The 18,614-nt window shown below is 42.0% G+C and overlaps 1 protein-coding gene across 1 annotated transcript in view; it reads left to right on the forward strand.

The window, feature by feature from the left end:
- Positions 1–18,614, forward strand: part of LOC106600051 (CUGBP Elav-like family member 5) — a 45,019-nt gene that overhangs the window by 9,545 nt on the left and 16,860 nt on the right. Inside the window, exon 3 of the mRNA XM_014191387.3 lies at positions 2,425–2,473. Coding sequence (XP_014046862.1) covers positions 2,425–2,473 — 49 coding nt within the window. The remainder of the gene's footprint in view (positions 1–2,424; positions 2,474–18,614) is intronic.

The following is an 18,614-nucleotide window of genomic DNA, read 5'->3' on the forward strand; positions in this document are numbered from 1 at the left end:
TGTGTGTGTCGTAACCTGAGGCTAGTTGGTATCTAAGGGCTGTGTTGTGTGTCTGTACGGTGTAATGTGTGCGATGTGTGTGTCTCTACCAGTGGAGGCTGCTGAGGGGAGGACGGCTCATAATAATGGCTGGAACGGGGTAAATGGAATGTGTTTGATGCAATTGATATCATTCCACCTATAACACTCTAGCCATTACCATGAACCCGTCCTCACCAATGAAGGTGCCACCAAACTCTTGTGGTGTCTGCATGTACGGTTTTACACCGCTGTTTCCATTTGTAGGGCCGTATAAAATCTCGGTGGGAATCACTCAATCCAGACATTAAGACAGAATAAAAAAAATATATATAAAAAAATGTATTGAACTTAGTAGGAAATCAACTAAAAGTATTGAACTTGCATTAATTTGACTTGGCAGAATGATATCATGATTATTTGCATCAGTCCAGCGGCCATTTGTTTTGCAAACTCTGCAATCACCTGAGCGCTACAGAAACATAGCTAACCAAACAATTGTCTCTGGCTGGAGCACACCTAAAAATCTACATTTCTCGTTTTTTTCCCCAGTCCTCAAAAGTTGTTTCCTGATGTGATTTAAGCATGACTACGGACATAAAGATCAAATCTTGTTGTTTTTCTATTAATAAAGTGTGATTTTGAGGGCGAAACACTGAAACAGAAATGAAAACTGAAACCTGGAAAAGCAAAACAGAGAAAACGGATGGAAGGGTAAGGGTGGAGGAGGGTGGAGAGGGAGTGTGCTGTGTTATGGAAGGGTGGAGAGGGAGTGTGCTGTGTTATGGAAGGGTGGAGTGGTAGTCAAATCAAATCAAAGTGTATTTGTCACATGCTCCGAATACAACAGGTGTAGACCTTATAATGAAATGCTTACTTACAGGGGGGCTGTAATAGTGCAAAAAAAGGTATTAGGTGAACAATAGGTAGGTAAAGAAATAAAACAACAGTAAAAAGACAGGCTATATACAGTAGCGAGGCTATAAAAGTAGGGAGGCTACATACAGACACCAGTTAGTCAGGCTGATTGAGGTAGTATGTACATGTAGATATGGTTAAAGTAACCATATAGTGTGCTGTGTTATGGAAGGGTGGAGGGGTAGTGTGCTGTGTTATGGAAGGGTGGAGGGGTAGTGTGCTGTGTTATGGAAGGGTGGAGGGGTAGTGTGCTGTGTTATGAAAGGGTGGAGTAGGCCCCAATAAAATCAGCGTTGCAGAGAACATGGACGGAATCACGGAATCCAGACATTAAAACAGAATTGAACAATATTCAACAATGTCTTGAACTTAATAGGAAATCAACAAAATGTATTTATTCGAAAATTCAGTAAACTGCCCAAGATTATCCTAAAACATTAACAAAATGCATCAGTGATTCACAGGAATGCCCCAGTCTTTGTACGTGTTTGTCTACCACTTTATGTAGCCGTTAGTGATGATGCTTATGTTATGACAATAGAGTGTGACTTTGTGAAAATCACCCCAAAAATTGGGAAAAACTGAAACCTGGAATAACAAAACGAAGAAAATGGAATTAGGGGGGAAAAATTTAAGGAATCTGGCAAAAAATAAAACCGATTATATAAGGCCCTACTTTTTCCTCAGTTCGGAGCTTTCACTGCATATCACAGCTTGGCATGTTCTTATGGCAGAGATGCCTGACTGTGGAATCTCTTGTGACAGCCGTGTCATTTTCATGCCAACACACACACAGACATGCGCACAAGTGCTTTTTCATGCACACACAAGCTCACACCCACACACAGACACAGAGACACACACACACACTCTCTCTCTCTCTCTCTCTCTCTCTCTCTCTCTCTCTCTCTCTCTCTCTCGGTCAGCAGACAGGGTTCTCTCCTCACACTACCAGTTCTCTCAGAAACCTGACAGTATTCTGTATGAGTATGTACAATCCACTTAACCGTACTTGACTCCATGTGACTATAACTAGGAAGAATAACATGGTGGTGTGTGATTTAACAGTGTGAAAGAACAAACCCGACATGTTCTACAGGGAAACCTTCATCGCCCGGGGTCCTCCTACGTTTTACTATGTCAACATTTTCTCCATGCTCAGTTCCATGTCTATGAATCTGAGATACGTTAGGGGAAGGTTTCTATGAAGGTAGTGGTTGGTCCCTATCAATCTAGTGGAGGAATGGAGAGATGAATGAAAGAGAGAAAAAGACAGAAAGGATGATAAAACATGATGACAGACAGAAGCGTGTCTCCACAGACACAGGCTGTCATTGTAAATAAGAATTTGTTCTTAAATGACTTGCCTAGCTAAATAAAATTACAAAATATAATAATAATAATACATGAGATTAACCATCTCTCTCTGCATCTCTTTTGTTCTTTCTCCTCTCACTCTGCCCTCTCTCTCTCTCTCTCTCTCTGCAGATGACCCGTCCCATCCAAGTGAAACCAGCTGACAGTGAGTGTCGTGGAGGTACTTGTATTTTATTTTCTCTATCTCTCGTTCTCTCTCTCATATTACACGAGTTTCCATGTCTGTCTCTTTCCCCTTCATGTTCTATCTGTGTAGCTTATTCTTGTTCTTTCTCTTCCTCATTCTACCCTGGCTTTAGTGTTCCTGTGAAGGTGTGTGTGTGTGTGTGTGTGTGTGTGTGTGTGTGTGTGTGTGTGTGTGTGTGTGTGTGTGTGTGTGTGTGTGTGTGTGTGTGTGTGTGTGTGTGTGTGTGTGTGTGTGTGTGCGTGTGTGTGCGTGTGTGTGTGTGTGTGTGTGTGTGTGTTGTCAGGAGGCAGGGTTGTAACTATGTAAATGTTCTCTAACCCAGTCCACCACATTAGCTGATAATAGTGTCTCTGTCTCTGCTGTTCTTGGCCCCTACCCAACAGTTGATTTTCTGCCCTAGTTTCACTTACAGCAGGCCTTTCTTTCTGCTGGGTGTGTGTGTGCGTGTGCGTGTGCATACGTGTGTGTTACCGCCCGCAGCGCTGTTTTTGTTTGTTGGAAGAAATATTACCGAACATACAGTACACTATGTCCTATACCTCTCTCTATAGTCTCTCTTTCCATTGTACATATTCATTATAAAGGAATCATCACACCGCGGTCATTAGTGGTCTCTGTGGATGAACTGGCGTTTTATTACGATCATAAAACGAACCCTGATTTTCTCTCAAATTGATTCATGTCTCTGTTCTGTGTGCACTTCCACCACATAATACTATGCAATCCAGAGCTTGTATTTATTCACAAAGTGTCTCAGAGTAGGAGTGATATAGGATCAGGTCCACCCTGTCTATATAAGCATTTTCATTATTGTCTTAAAGGCAAAACGGATCCTAGATCAGTACTCCTACTCTGAGACACTTTGTGAATACGGGCCAGCAGTGAGTGGAACACATTTGCAGTGCTAGCCTGATTCAGGTCTGTATCTGTATATTTATGGCATAACAATGATAGTCAGAGGAGTAAACTGTTAGAAGATGATAGGTCGTTCAGCATCATGGACAGCTCCACAGCTCCACATCCTATCAGAGCCCAGATACAGGTTGTCAGGGGCAACAGCTGCTTCCCTCAGCCGTGAGAGAGAGTTTCAGAATAACTGTAGCTAAACACTCAGTATCAACAGCTTACCACAGTGGTCACCAGAACTGGTCCTACAGAGCTACAAGGTGTCCAGGTTCTTGCATTTAGAACAGTTCATGTGAATCCCAACCAACCACAGTCGGCTGTTTTTATGAAGAGGTTTGTCACCCCGAAAGAAATTCCATTAGCATGTAAATCCTATCTGGAAATAAACACACACACACACATGCTTGCACGCATACACACACACAATGCGGCTTAGGATCGAGAAGCTTCAGGAAAGAGGGGAAGATGAAAGAGAAGAATTAGAAGGAGATAATCAACCTCTCTTGGATTTATGAAGAGAGCAGTCCTCAAGCAATCAAGCTAGCTAATTAACTCTGCCTCCGACAAGCCCTTTGAACTGCTATTGGTGTCTAGACACTGTTATGTAACCTATACCCTCTCCTCCGTCCGTCTCTCCCTTCTCTCTTCGCCTTACACTCTGTCTCTGACTCTCTCTTTCTCTCTTGTTGCATATCTCTGTCTCTTCTTACTCTCTCCCTGTATGTTGCTGTGTATTGATATTTTTTCCTTTGTCTCTGCCTCTCCTCTCTTTTGCTTTCTCTCCATTTTGCTCTCTCTCTCTCTCTCTCCCTCCTAACCATCCCTCTCTCTCTCTCTCTCTCTCTCTCTCTCTCTCTCTCTCTCTCTCTCTCTCTCTCTCTCTCTCTCTCTCTTCTTCCATCCGACAGTTATCCAGCGTTACAACATCACTTCTGCTTTCCCAAATAAGAGAGGCTATTCTGGGCAAGGGGGCCTTGCGAATCCCAGCTTATGTTAGACACACACACAAGCACACACATACACACACACACGCATGCACATTCGCAAGCGTATGTATACACACACACACACACATGCATCATTTTGTGCCGATTTCCAAGATTTAATGGCAGTTGGTATTATACTTAGCGAAATGGAATGGATGACATAATTGTAGCCTGAACTGTAATATTTCCTGTAGTATACTGTAGTATTTACAGTTAACTATAGTAAAGGAAAACTGTAGCATTTACTGTTTTTACAGATTGCAGTATACTGTTGTATTTATGCAGACTTTACATTTTTGTCATTTAGCAGATGTGCTTATCCAGAGCAACTTGTGAGTGCATACATTTTCCCCATGGGAATCAAACCCACAACCTTGGCATTGCAAGCACTACGATCTACCAACTGAGCCAAACAGGACATAGTATTTATAGTAACTATAGTATGAATACTGTAGCATATACTATAGTAATTAAGGTAGTGTGTTTGCAGACATTACTGTAGTATTTGCTATCATTTATAAATGTATTATCTTTGACATAGAAGTGGAGGCTTCCTCATTCAGGAAACATACTGGAGAAATACTCGAATACCAAATGTTCCATAACCTGTAGGCAGTGGTGTGTATTCATGGATGCCAAGGGAAGCCAGGCTTTTCCCAAAAAAGTACCAATATTATTATTTTTTTAAACAATCATTTATATTTCGTCTCTCTGTGTTTCATGAATGTCCTTCAATTCGCAAGAGGCTTAATGTATCTATTAAGGAGAAAGCATCCGAGCGAGCAAAACAGTGCCTCTCTTTCTCTCTACGTGTAGCCCATGTATCTGATGCTGTCTGGTCCAAACGAGTGACGAGTGACTTTGTTGCCACCCATAGCATTGAAGGCAAGGGAAGCCAGCGAGCATCTGGCCTCCATTGACAAAAAAGTGTACAACATTTTCCAATCAGCTTTGAGCTCAACTGAGCGAGCTCAACTGTGAATGGTTCTGGCGCAGCAAAAAAAGTGTCAAGGGAAGCCAGCTTGGATTTGGCGTCACCCCTATCAAATCCCATTGAGAGCATATGTCATTGACAGAATTTTTTGTTGTTGTTGCATCTCGTTGTGTTGTTGTACTCCGGTGGCTAGCTAGCCAGCTAGTTAAAATTTGCCCTTTCCTAAATTAGACTACCGTAAATTCCGGACTATAAGCCGCAACTTTTTTCCCAGGCTTTGAACCTCGCGGCTTAAACAATGACGCGGCTAATATATGGATTTGTCCCGCTTTCACATTCTGTGACGTGCTCAGTTTTTTGCCGGCATGAAGCTTTCATTAGACCAATGAAATTGCCGAATGGGTTACGTCAAACAACTTTTTTGTTTACTGTTTAGATTAAATCGAGCGCTCTCAAACTTCCCATCATTCTGATTACGGTAGTCATTTTGTCACCCTCATCATGGCAAAGACACGGAGAAATGCATATGATGCAGCTTTCAAGTTGAAGGCGATTGATCTGGCTGTTGGAAAAGGAAATAGAGCTGCTGCACGAGAGCTTGGTCTTAATGAGTCGATGATAAGACGTTGGAAACAGCAGCGTGAGGAATTGACTCAGTGCAAAAAGACAACTAAAGCTTACTGCTATTTTTTTATTTTTTGTTACAAACCGTGTTTCGTTAAAGCCTATTTATTTTTGTTACAAGCCGTGTTTCGTTAAAGCCTATTTATTTTTTGTTACAAGCCGTGTTAAGCCTGTGTAAAGTTCATTTGTTTCAATGTACCGGTAGGCACCTGCGGCTTATAGACATGTGCGGCTTATTTATGTTCAAAATAAAAAAAAAATTAAAATTCAGTGGGTGCGGCTTATATTCAGGTGCGCTTAATAGTCCGGAAATTACGGTACTTAATTTGGACTACTTATTTGGACTAATTCATTCTCCGTACTGGCCAATGATTATAACGGCGATTCTGATCCAACCATTAATTCATACATTGTTGTGCCCCTGGCCTGAGAGGATGGAAGTTCAATATGTACGATAGCCAGATGTAGAAGGCTAATGTTAACTAGCTAACATTGCCCATGAATGGAAATTAGGCTAGCGAGCAAGCATTTTAGCTAGGTAGCCTAGGACAACAAAAAATAAAAGCGTGTACTGTATGACAGAGTGATGAAAGAGAGGAGGATGGCATTGGTGTTTCTCTACAAGTAGGGTGAGTCAACATGTTTTTCCACTTGCATGAACACGCACACACGCATCCAGAAATCAGAACCATGGACAGACACATCATATTTAGCTTAAGTTGATTGGACTAAATTGTTTTCGGTATCTTTTAGTTGTCACTGTATCAGACTAAGCAGAGGTGATTTGATGATGTTAAAATGTTGATGTTAAAATGGTGCTGGAATAGTGGCGGCACCTGTTTTCTTTGCGACTTGCAATAACACTCTTTGGTTCTAAATCAAAAGTTGTTTAGTGGTCCGAGCATGTGGTAAACATTAACTTGCTTGACCATGCTGCAGGTCATGTAACTGTCTGTTACTGTACTTGCAATATGCTTTGTGGACTTCACTGGACAGATATTGCTATCCGGTTTTGTGATAAAACAAAGGTTTGGTTGAATTTATTCTTCCACTGTGTCTTATTATTTTCTTTGCCTTTAGGCCTGTATATCACAGTCGCAAGGCATATGAATGAACAGGTTATAGAGCAAACAACGCAATTACTGGCTTCCCCAGTGATTTTACCCACGCACCGTTACTGCCTGCATGTAGGTAGGACTGCGGTCTGAACCGATAGGAAACACAATATTTAGTCAATACTTGGCATGTAAGTTTCTCAATTATGGGTGGCACAAATTGCGATATGGGGGAGGGGAATGGGCTCGGTATACGCAAATGAATACTGTAGTATTTACTATAATTACAAAAAAGTGGAGTGTTTTAGCGGACTGTAGTGTTTTTGCTGACATTAATGTAGTATTTACTACAGTGTTTTTAGGGGTATACTACAACATTCTATAGTAAGTACCACACATGATCCAGGATTACTACAGTGTGTAGTATAGTATTCCACAGTATAGTACAGTTAATTATAGAATTCTACAGTAAGTACTGTTGTATTCTTTAGTAAACGGTCGTATTTCTTTCATGTGGGCATGGACACACACACATGGTGTGTGGCACAAACCTTGTAGCTGAAGGAATATGGGTGTGTGTGGGTTTGTGCATGCATGCTTGCGTGTGTGCACATGCGTGTGTGTGTGTATTCATTCATTTCTGCCTTGTGCTTCAGTATGCCCTATTCTGTGTGTATATGTGCCTGGATTTGTCTCTCTCACTCTCTCTCTCTCTGTGTGTGTGTGTGTGGGGGGTGGGGGGGGTCTGTCTCTTCTCTCTTTGGTGCTGGAACATCGAGTCCACAGTAGCAGGGCTTAGGGGGAGAGAGGAGCAGAACAGATGAATATAGGTCGATGCACTGAGCTGTTCTCCTCTCCTCTGAGCTCTTAGACTGTGATTATCTATACCTGAACACTGGAGAGACCCTGGGGAGGCAGCAGGATACATACACTGTCTAGATGCTTCCAGAGGTTACTGTAGTACAGCAGCCATTCAGCCATCATGGGTCTTTATCTATGAACACCAATGGTGGATATGCGCACAAATGCATCCATTAGACTGCTGCTATGAGATTCATCTAAAGAAATATCTCCCCCACAGGCCCTTTGTATTTCAAGTTGGATTACATCTGCACACTGTCGGGGAACCTCACATTTCTGGTTTGCTTGACGACTCAATTCTTCCAATCCGTTGCTCTGACGTTTGAAGAAACTCACGTTCGCGGGCGTGGCGTAGAGTTTGGCAGGACCATAGGAGTCTGGGTAGCCAGGCAAATTTATTGTAGCTCTTTGGGCCAAATTCTAATTTGTGGTAGTCTCGTTTTCATGTTATAATCATGTTGCCCAAATACTCATTCATCTCTATGTGTGGGTTACACATTCCCATTGTTCTGTGTACTATAGCCTACCCTTTCCCTGCACAAATGACTGTTTGAATGTGTGCGAGTGTGCGTGTGCGCACAAAGCCACACATTGCAGCCTTATTTGTAACCTCACCATATACTCCCTTACTCTCTATCGCTCCCCCTCAGGACAGATATTCATATGAACAGATACAGTATATTCCTAACCCTGCACCTTTCTAATCTCTTTTAAAGGGAGTGTATACACCCGGGTGGAACCTTTGATCGTAGTGAGGGGTTCTCCAGGTGTCAGGGGGAATAAGTAAGAGAGGCACCCCTGTGGTTGAGAGGTAAATCCCCTCATCCACCGTCCATGGATGTAGTGCTGTGCTCCCTCACTTTTTTCAATTTGAGAAAACACAGATAAATTCAAAATAAATTATATTTAAGTACCACTAAAATTCCTAAGAAATTATAAAAAATTAAACAGACTAAATACATATGTAGGCTATAGCAGCCTATAGGTAGGTCAATGGTGGTTTCTTCCCTGTCGTTCTCTCTGGCGGTGTCACGAATGATGAATAACTGTCTGTTGGCATGAGTGCAGAGGCCCGTTGGTCGGAGGCTTGACCACTTTGCCGACCACTTTGAGCGGGCCAAATCCGACGTAACAAGAACAGACAGACGGTAAACTCTACTAGGGATTGCTAAAACGTGTGTCCTCAAAACATTTCGTTATGGACTTGGGGCTCTTGTAATACGCATTTGAACTCGCCCTACTGTCTGAGTGCTTAGTTTACAGAAACGTACCGCCTCTATTGCGTATGCAGACAAACTGATCACGCCAACGAGATCTAGCATCCAAATTCACCGTGTCTGCCTTGATGGGAGTGCTCTCTTAAAGGGAGTGCTCCTAACCGCAGCTTGTTACCTGTAAAAAAGACACCTGTCCACAGAAGCAATCAATCAATCAGATTCCAAACTCTCCACCATGGCCAAGACCTAAGAGCTCTCCAAGGATGTCAGGGACAAGATTGTAGACCTACACAAGGCTGGAATGGGCTACAAGACCATCGCCAAGCAGCTTGGTGAGAAGGTGACAACAGTTGGTGCGATTATTCGCAAATGGAAGAAACACAAAAGAACTGTCAATATCCTCTCGGCCTGGGGCTCCATGCAAGATCTCACCTCGTGGAGTTGCAATGATCATGAGAACGGTGAGGAATCAGCCCAGAACTACACGGGAGGATCTTGTCAATGATCTCAAGGCAGCTGGGACCATAGTCACCAAGAAAACAATTGGTAACACACTACGCCGTGAAGGACTGAAATCCTGCAGCGCCCGCAAGGTCCGCCTGCTCAAGAATACATATACATGCCCGTCTGAAGTTTGCCAATGAACATCTGAATGATTCAGAGGACAACTGGTGAAAGTATTGTGGTCAGATGAGACCAAAATGGAGCTCTTTGGCATCAACTCAACTCGCCGTGTTTGGAGGAGGAGGAATGCTGCCTATGACCCCAAGAACACCATCTCCACCGTCAAACATGGAGGTGGAAACATTATGCTTTGGGGTGTTTTTCTGCTAAGGGGACAGGACAACTTCACCGCATCAAAGGACGGGGCCATGTACCGTCAAATCTTGGGTGAGAACCTCCTTCCCTCTGCCAGGGCATTGAAAATGGGTCGTGGATGGGTATTCCAGCATGACAATGACCCAAAACACACGGCCAAGGCAACAAAGGCGTGGCTCAAGAAGAAGCACATTAAGGTCCTGGAGTGGCCTAGCCAGTCTCCAGACCTTAATCCCATAGAAAATCTGTGGAGGGAGCTGAAGGTTCGAGTTGCCAAACGTCAGCCTCGAAACCTTAATGACTTGGAGAAGATCTGCAAAGAGGAGTGGGACAAAATCCCTCCTGAGATGTGTGCAAACCTGGTGGCCAACTACAAGAAACGTCTGACCTCTGTGATTGCCAACAAGGGTTTTGCCACCAAATACTAAGTCATGTTTTGCAGAGGGGTCAAATACTTATTTCCCTCATTAAAATGCAAATCATTTTATATCATTTTTGACATGCGTTTTTCAGGATTTTTTTGTTGTTATTCTGTCTCTCACTGTTCAAATAAACCTACTATTAAAATTATAGACTGATCATTTCTTTGTCAGTGGGCAAACGTACAAAATCAGCAGGGGATCAAATACTTTTCCCCCCACTGTAAAAGCATATAGGCCTACTGTAGCATAGTAGGCCTATAATATGTTACACCAAAAACACCTTTGCAGTCATTTCTTATCTGAAGCTGAATAATAACATTTATTTCGTCATGTGGCCAAAAGTCAACAGCGCGCACTACAGGCCATGCTTTGATTGAAAGAAAATAGACCTACAAGAAAGGCTATTAGTTCGCATACAGTTTGGACATTTCACGGGTAAAACGTGAAGAATTGTCATTTATGATTGAAAGTGATAATGGCCTATTTTGGTGTTGGAAGGTATTAAAAATAGAACGTTTAAGATGTTATAAATAGAACACAGAAGACGCGTGGGCATAGGCAGACGTTGCAATTGGAGGATGCATTTTATGCACCTATTTTATAATGATATTTAATCTGTCAGTACAAACTTTGATTAAGTAATGATAACATAATTTTATTTAAAAGAAATTGCACTCCCTCACCTAAACAAAACAGCACCACACCACTGACACCATCCATATCAAATGTGATGAGACGTGTGTGTATGAACGCAGCTATCTCTGTGTTGAATATAGTTGTACTTGATTCATTCGCTTGGGAAATTGATTGGTTACCATGTAACATTAAAAACAGGGCCTTCAGAAAGTATTCACACCTGTTGACCTTTTCCAAATTTTTGTGCCGTTACAGCCTGAATTTAAAAAGGATTAAACGGAGATGCCGTGTCACTGATCTACACACAATATCCCATAATGTCAAAGTGGAATTATGTTTTTAGAAATTATTACAAATTCATCAAAAATGAAAAGTTTAAATGTCTTGAGTCAATAAGTATTACTTTTTTTTTGACAATCGCTAGGACCCATTTCTCAATACTTAGGTCACTTTTTCAAAACTCTTCACACAGTGAGCACAACAGCAGTCTATGTGGGCTAAACTGTGGATCATTTGTCATTGCTTTGGCACAAAATGCATTCAATGACTACATCAAATCAAATTGTATTAGTCACATGCGCTGAATACAACAGGTGAAATGATTACTTACGAGCCCACAACCAACAATGCAGTTTCAAAAAATATGGACAAGAATAAGAGATAAAAGTAACAAGTAATTAAAGAGCAGCAGTAAAACAACAATAGTGAGACTATATCCAGGGGGTACCGGTATAGAGTCAATGTGCGGGGGGCACCGGTTAGTTGAGGTAGTATGTGCATGTAGGTAGAGTTATTGAAGTGACTATGCGTACACTGTAGATGACAACAACAGACATCTTTCAAATTTCATGAATTTATTTTCTCACTCAGACACAACCACCTCCAAAAATTCTATGTACCTACAGGCCAATATGTACATGTTTCCATACTCTTTTCAAAACTGTTAAACTTAAGTTCAAAACCTAACATAACACAAAATTGAATAAGACAGCAATTTGCTACATTTCTACAGTAATATGTATTGAAATATATTCCAAATCTAAATAATGAAATACTATCAAAACAATTAGACCAACCACAGCTGATTCCCATTGTAGCTGAACACCTACCCAGGTGTTAGTCTGTCAATTACATGACCATCTATACAAAAGGAGACATCTTAGGAATAATGCTGTACTGTCATGTAAACATGGGCCCAGCCAGAGATAGAGAAGTGGCTGACAGAGGAAGAAGAGTGGCTGGGAGAGGAGTATGTATGCGTGGTGGGAGAAGACAGAGGAAGATCAAGAGCTGTCGTCTCAGATGAGATTAGGGCTACCATAATTAATCATGTAATAAATGATGGTCTATCAATGAGAGAGGCTGGTCTGAGAGTGCAGACAAATCTGCAACGCTCAACAGTGGCATCTATTGTGAGAGATTTCCGGCAAAACAGGTAAGATGTGCATTCTGCAAGGGCATCTGACTGAACTGCACATTACTGAAGTAAATTGATTAAAGCCTCGAAAAACACACATGTGTGTAAATGTTTTTGTATTTCTGCTTAGAACCCAACGGTTACCTCCCACAGGCGGGAGAGGTAGGACTTTCACTGCTGTGCAGGAAACTGCAATCGTTGATATGGTCATCAGAAACAATGGCATAAAACTCACAGAGATTCAGGACAGAGTGTTGGCAGACATCATTACATTTTGAAATATTCACAATGTAAGCATAACAACTATTTCTAGAGTCCTGCAACAACATCAAGTCAGGATGAAGCAGTTGTACACTGTCCCCTTTGAGAGGAACTCTGAACGAGTAAAGCAACTCAGGAACCAATATGTCCAGGTAAGATGACTATGAAATACAGAACTAGTTTTGAACAAAACCAAACAGGGCAGAGGCACACAATGGCATGTTTTTAGGTATAATGTAAACTACCGTAATAGCCTAACTCATGTTTTCTTGTGGATTTATTTTAGAGAATCATGGAGATTGAAGACAGGCAAACACCCCACATATTCATATTTTTTCAACTTGGCCAAAACACAGCGGCAAGGAAGGAATGTGATTGGGAAAAGAGCCACAGTGGATGTCCCGGGCCAGAGGGGTGCCAACATCACAATATGTGAAGCAATATCCTCTGATGGATTGCTGTTACACAAACCGCTAATTGGGCCATACAACACCGAGTGTCTCATTTCATTCCTGGACGACCTCTATGGAAGGGTTGTGCCAGGTGAGGAAAGGGTTGCAATGAGGCGAAATCGGACAATATTTGTAATTGTATGGGACAATGTGGCATTTACCACTCCCGTGCAGTCACAGAGTGGTTTGCAGCCCATCCCAGGATGGTGTCAATTTTCTTCCCACCTTACTCTCCATTCCTCAACCCTATAGAGGAATTATTTTCCTCATGGAGGTGGAAGTTTTATGACCACCATCCACATTATCAAATGTCCCTCCTGGACGCAATGAATGCTGGATGCCTGGACATATCTGCAGAAGATGGCCAAGGATGGACCAGGCATGCCAAAAGGTTCTTTCCTAGGTGTGTAGCCCAAGATGACATAAGATGTGATGTGGATGAGAACCTGTGGCCAAATGCAGAAGACAGGGTTGACTAGCATTGCTACTGTATCTGTATCGGTAGATTGTGTATATACAAATTCTTGTATTTTGGAATCACTCAATACCAAAAAATGACATAAAAATATTGAAGCATATTGCATCATGTCTAATTCATTCCTGTAACATATACTGCAGTGAATTCTAAACAGTAGAGAGGTGTCATTCTTGTTTTGTAAAGACATTTTACAGAAGAAAACATTGTGTAATGCTGCCTGTTGTTAGTGTTGTTTAGGTGATTGTTTTATGAGTGACAAAGTGTGCATGTTGGGTGACAACCTTTGCTAGTGTTATGGAAGAATGAGTTGATTTGAGACATGTATGAAGTGTTTTGGTAGTTTTAGTGCATTTTGGATATCAAATGAACTGCTGTGCCAAGCTGAATGTTGGTTAGGAGAACCGTGTGAAGAGTTTTGAAAAAGTTACCTAAGTATTGAGAAATGGGTCCTAGCGGTTGTAAAAAAAAAAAAAAAATGTAAACCCCTTTGTTGTGGCAAGTTCAGGAGTAATAGTTTTATTAACGAGTCACATGATAAGTTGCATGAAATCACTCTGTGTGCAATAATAATATTTAACATTATTTTTTTATGACAAACTCATCTCTGTACCCAATGCATACAATTATCTATAAGGTCCCTCAGTCTAGCAGTGAATCTCAAACACAGATTCAACCACAAAGACCAAGGAGGTTTTTCAATGCCTCGAAAAGAGTATAAAAAAAACAACAGACATTGAATATCCCTTTGAGCATGGTAAAGTTATTAATTACACTTTGGATGGTGCATCAATACACCCAGTCACTACGAAGATACTGGCGTCCTTCCTAACTCACTTGCCGGAGAGGAAGGAAATCGCTCAGGGATTTCAACGAGGCCAATGGTTACTTTAAAGCGGTTACAGAGTTTAATGGCTGTGATAGGAGAAAACTGAGGATGGATCAACAACATTGTAGTTACTCCACAATACTGAACTAAATGACAGAGGGAAAAGAAGGAAGACTGTACATAATGCAAATATTCCCAAATATGCATGCTGTTAGCAAAAAGGCACTGCCAAAAATGTGGCAAAAAATGTACTTTTTGTCTTGAATCAAATCAAAATCAAATCAAATGTTATTTGTCACATGCGCTGAATAGAAAAGATGTAGACCTTACAGTGAAATGCAGTTTTAAGAAAAAAAGTAAAAAAGTGTTAAGAAGTATTTTCTAAAGTAAACTGAAGTGAAACATAAAGAAAATAACAGTTTAAAATTTAAAATGTAAAAATGTAAATGTAAAAATAACAAATAATTAAGGAGCAACAATAAAATAACAGTAGCGTGGCTATATACAGGGGGTACCGGTACAGAGTCAATGCGCCGGTTTGTCAAGGTAATTGAGGTAATATGTACATGTAGGTAGGGGTAAAGTGACTATGCATGGATAATAAACAGAGAGTAGCAGCAGTGTAAAAATGTGGGTGGGTGGGGGTGCAATGGGAAGCGTTATGTTTGGGGTAAATCCAACACAACACATCACTGAGTACAGCTCGTCATATTTTCTAGCATGGTGGTGGCTGCATCAATGTTGTGGGTATGTTTGTCATCGGCAAGGACTAGGGAGTTTTTTGTATAAAAAGAAACGGAATACAGTCGTGGCCAAAAGTTTTGAGAATGACACAAATATTAATTTTCCCAAAGTCTGCTGCCTCAGTTTGTATGATGGCAATTTGCATATACTCCAGAATGTTATGAAAAGTGATCAGATGAATTGCAATTAATTGCAAAGTCCCTCTTTGCCATGCAAATGAACTGAATCCCCAAAAAACATTTACACTGCATTTCAGCCCTGCCACAAAAGGACCAGCTGACATCATGTCAGTGATTCTCTCGTTAATACAGGTGAAATGCTTGTAATGACACTTATGAAATGCTTGTAATTATACTTCAGTATTCCATAGTAACATCTGACAAAAATATCTAAAGACACTGAAGCAGCAAACTTTGTGGAAATTAATATTTGTGTCATTCTCAAAACTTTTGACCACGACTGTAGAACTAAGCACAGGCAAAATCCTAGAGGAAAACCTGGTTCAGTCTGCTTTCCAACAGACACTGGGAGATGAATTCATCTTTCAGCAGGACAATAACCTAAAGCACATGGCCAAATATACACTGGAGTTGTTTACCAAGATGACGTATAATGTTTCTAAGTGGCCTAGTTACAGTTTTGACTTAAATCATCTTGAAGATCTATGGCAAGACTTAGACATGGCTGTCTAGCAATGATCATGTCACGTCCTGACCATAGTAAGATGTTATTTTCTATGGTAGAGTAGGTCAGGGCGAGACAGGGGGTGTTTTGTGTTTTCTATGTTTTCTATTTCTATGTTCTTAGGTTCTAGTTTTGTATTTCTATGTTGGCTTGTTTGGGATGATCTCCAATTGGAGGCAGCTGGTCCTCGTTGTCTCTAATTGGAGATCATATTTAAGTAGGGGTTTTTCTTCCTGGGTTTTGTGGGTGATTATATTTTGAATAGTGTTTGTTTCTCTCTGCGTCATGGTTTGTTGTTTTGTAAATTCAGTTATTTATGTATTGCAAAGTTTCACGAATTTAATAAAATGTGGAACTACAACCACACTGCACTTTGGTCCGATCCTTTCGACAGTCGTGACAGAATCACCCACCACAAAAGGACCAAGCAGCGTTCCCAGGAGGAGCAGGGATCCTGGGCTCGGGAGAAAAGAGAATGGAGGATGTCCTGGACCTGGGAGGAGGTAATGGCAGGGGACAAGACCCTGCCATGGAAGCAGGTGGAAACGGCGCACCGTGTTATGCGGTGATGCGCACTGTGTCGTCAGGGTGCACTCACAGGCCGGTGCGATCTGTGCCCGTGCCTTGCAGTTGTCAAGCTGGGTTGAGCATCCAGCAAAGACGGGTTGTGCCAGCCATAAGCTCCAGACCTCCAGTGCGCCTCCACGGCCCAGTATACCCTGTGCCTCCTCTCCACACTCGCCCTGAGGTGCGTGTCATCAGCCTGGTGCCACCTGTACCGGTCCCACGCATCAGACCTCTGGTGCGCCTCCACAGCCCAGTACGTCCTGTGCCTCCTCCCCGCACTCGACCTGAGGTGTGTGTTACCAGTCTGGCGCCACCTATGCCAGTCCCACACATCAGACCTCCAGCGACGCTCCCCAGTCCGGAGCCTCCAGCGACGCTCCCCAGTCCGGAGCCTCCAGCGACGCTCCCCAGTCCGGAGCCTCCTGAGACGGCCCGCAGCCCGGAACCTCCAGCGGCGGCCTGCAGCCCAGAACCTCCAGCAATGATCTACAGTCTGGTTCTTTCAACGACGATCCACGGTCCGGTGGTAATCAAGCAGAAGGATCAGCGGGTGGAGCGGGGATTACGCCCCGAACCGGAGCAGCCTCCTCTGCTGGAGGTTATGTGGACTGCATTTGAGCCGCCATAAACAGGAGTTGCCTACCCTGCCCTCCCTTTTTTGTTTTTGTTTGTTTTTAAGTTGCATTCGAAGTCTGACCATAGTAAGATGTTATTTTCTATGGTAGAGTAGGTCAGGGCGTGACAGTGGGTGTTATGTGTTTTTCACTGTATTCTATTTCTATGTTCTAGTTTTGTATTTCTATGTTGGCTTGTTTGGGATGATCTCCAATTGGAGGCAGCTGGTCCTCGTTGTCTCTAATTGGAGATCATATTTAAGTAGGGGTTTTTCTTCCTGGGTTTTGTGGGTGATTATATTTTGAGTAGTGTTTGTTTCTCTCTGTGTCACGGTTTGATCAACAACCAACTTAATTTAAAAAAGAATGATGTGCAAATATTGTACAATCCAGGTGTGTAAAGCTCTTAGAGACTTACCCAGAAAAACTTAGAGCTTTAATTGCTGATTAAGGTGATTCTAACATGTATTGACTCAGGGGTATGATTACTTATGTAAATGAGATATTTCATTTTCAATAAATTAGCAAAAATGTCTTAACATGTTTTCACTTCATCTTTATGGGGTGTTGTGTGTAGATGGGTGAGAGAACTATTGAATTCATTTTGAATTCAGGCTGTAATACAACAAAGTGTGGAGTAAGTCAAAGGGTACAAATACTTTCCGAAGGCACTGTACTGTATGTGTAAAGGTCTAGTATGCATTAAAATGTGAGCATAACACCAGATGGAAGGGGAATAGGAAATTCCATAGGATTCGGCTGTGTATCAGTACCGCATAGGCCTTTGATGGTTGTTTTCCATCATGTGTGCCTATATTTTCAGCTCATCCAGACAACTACTTACAATAGTGATATGAACATTATCACAACAAAGGCACCTGTTTTGCATGTACAACATGTCCTCCACCAACACAAAGTCACTTTTAACTTGTTTCATAGCTTTCTAACTTATTTTACCCCAGAAGTTCAAATGTTATGATAATACCCGAAGGCAGCAGACAGACTGCTGTTGCTCCACACCGTCAGAGAGATGGAGGGCAAGGTGTTTGCTGCTACACCACCGTCCTTAGATACCAACCAGCCTAAGGCCACAACACACATATGTACACACATGCATGTACGTGCACAGTAACACACATACACAAACACGCATGCGTGCACAGGCGCACACACACATACGCAAACACACACACACACACACAAACACACACACACACACAGCATCCCCATCTCTCTTTGATGTCTCCCCCACACCCCATTCACACTTCAAACACCAAAACACCTTTGAACCTAGGAGAAATTTATGGAAATGGTCAGTAATGGCATTTGGAGTGGGAGTGAAGTTTGTTGCTTTTAAGACATCTAAGCAAGCACTGTCTGCAACTCAAATTTCTGATGTTTTTCGTTACTTTTCATAATGATTTTTCAGATGTTTTGCTTGATTTTGTTTGGCAGAGAATTTGACGCATAGGTTCTGATTTAGCACAAGCTAGTCCTTAATTATTCAGTACATGAGTATCCATGTCCATCATGACAGCACCTAACTGCCTTGCCCGCCTGTACTGAACACACGCATTAGTCCACTGAGCAGAAGCCTAGGCGTTTGCTCTG

The sequence above is a fragment of the Salmo salar genome, chromosome 03 (assembly GCF_965601325.2).
Source record: "Salmo salar chromosome 03, fSalSal1, whole genome shotgun sequence".
Lineage (NCBI taxonomy): Eukaryota > Metazoa > Chordata > Actinopteri > Salmoniformes > Salmonidae > Salmo > Salmo salar.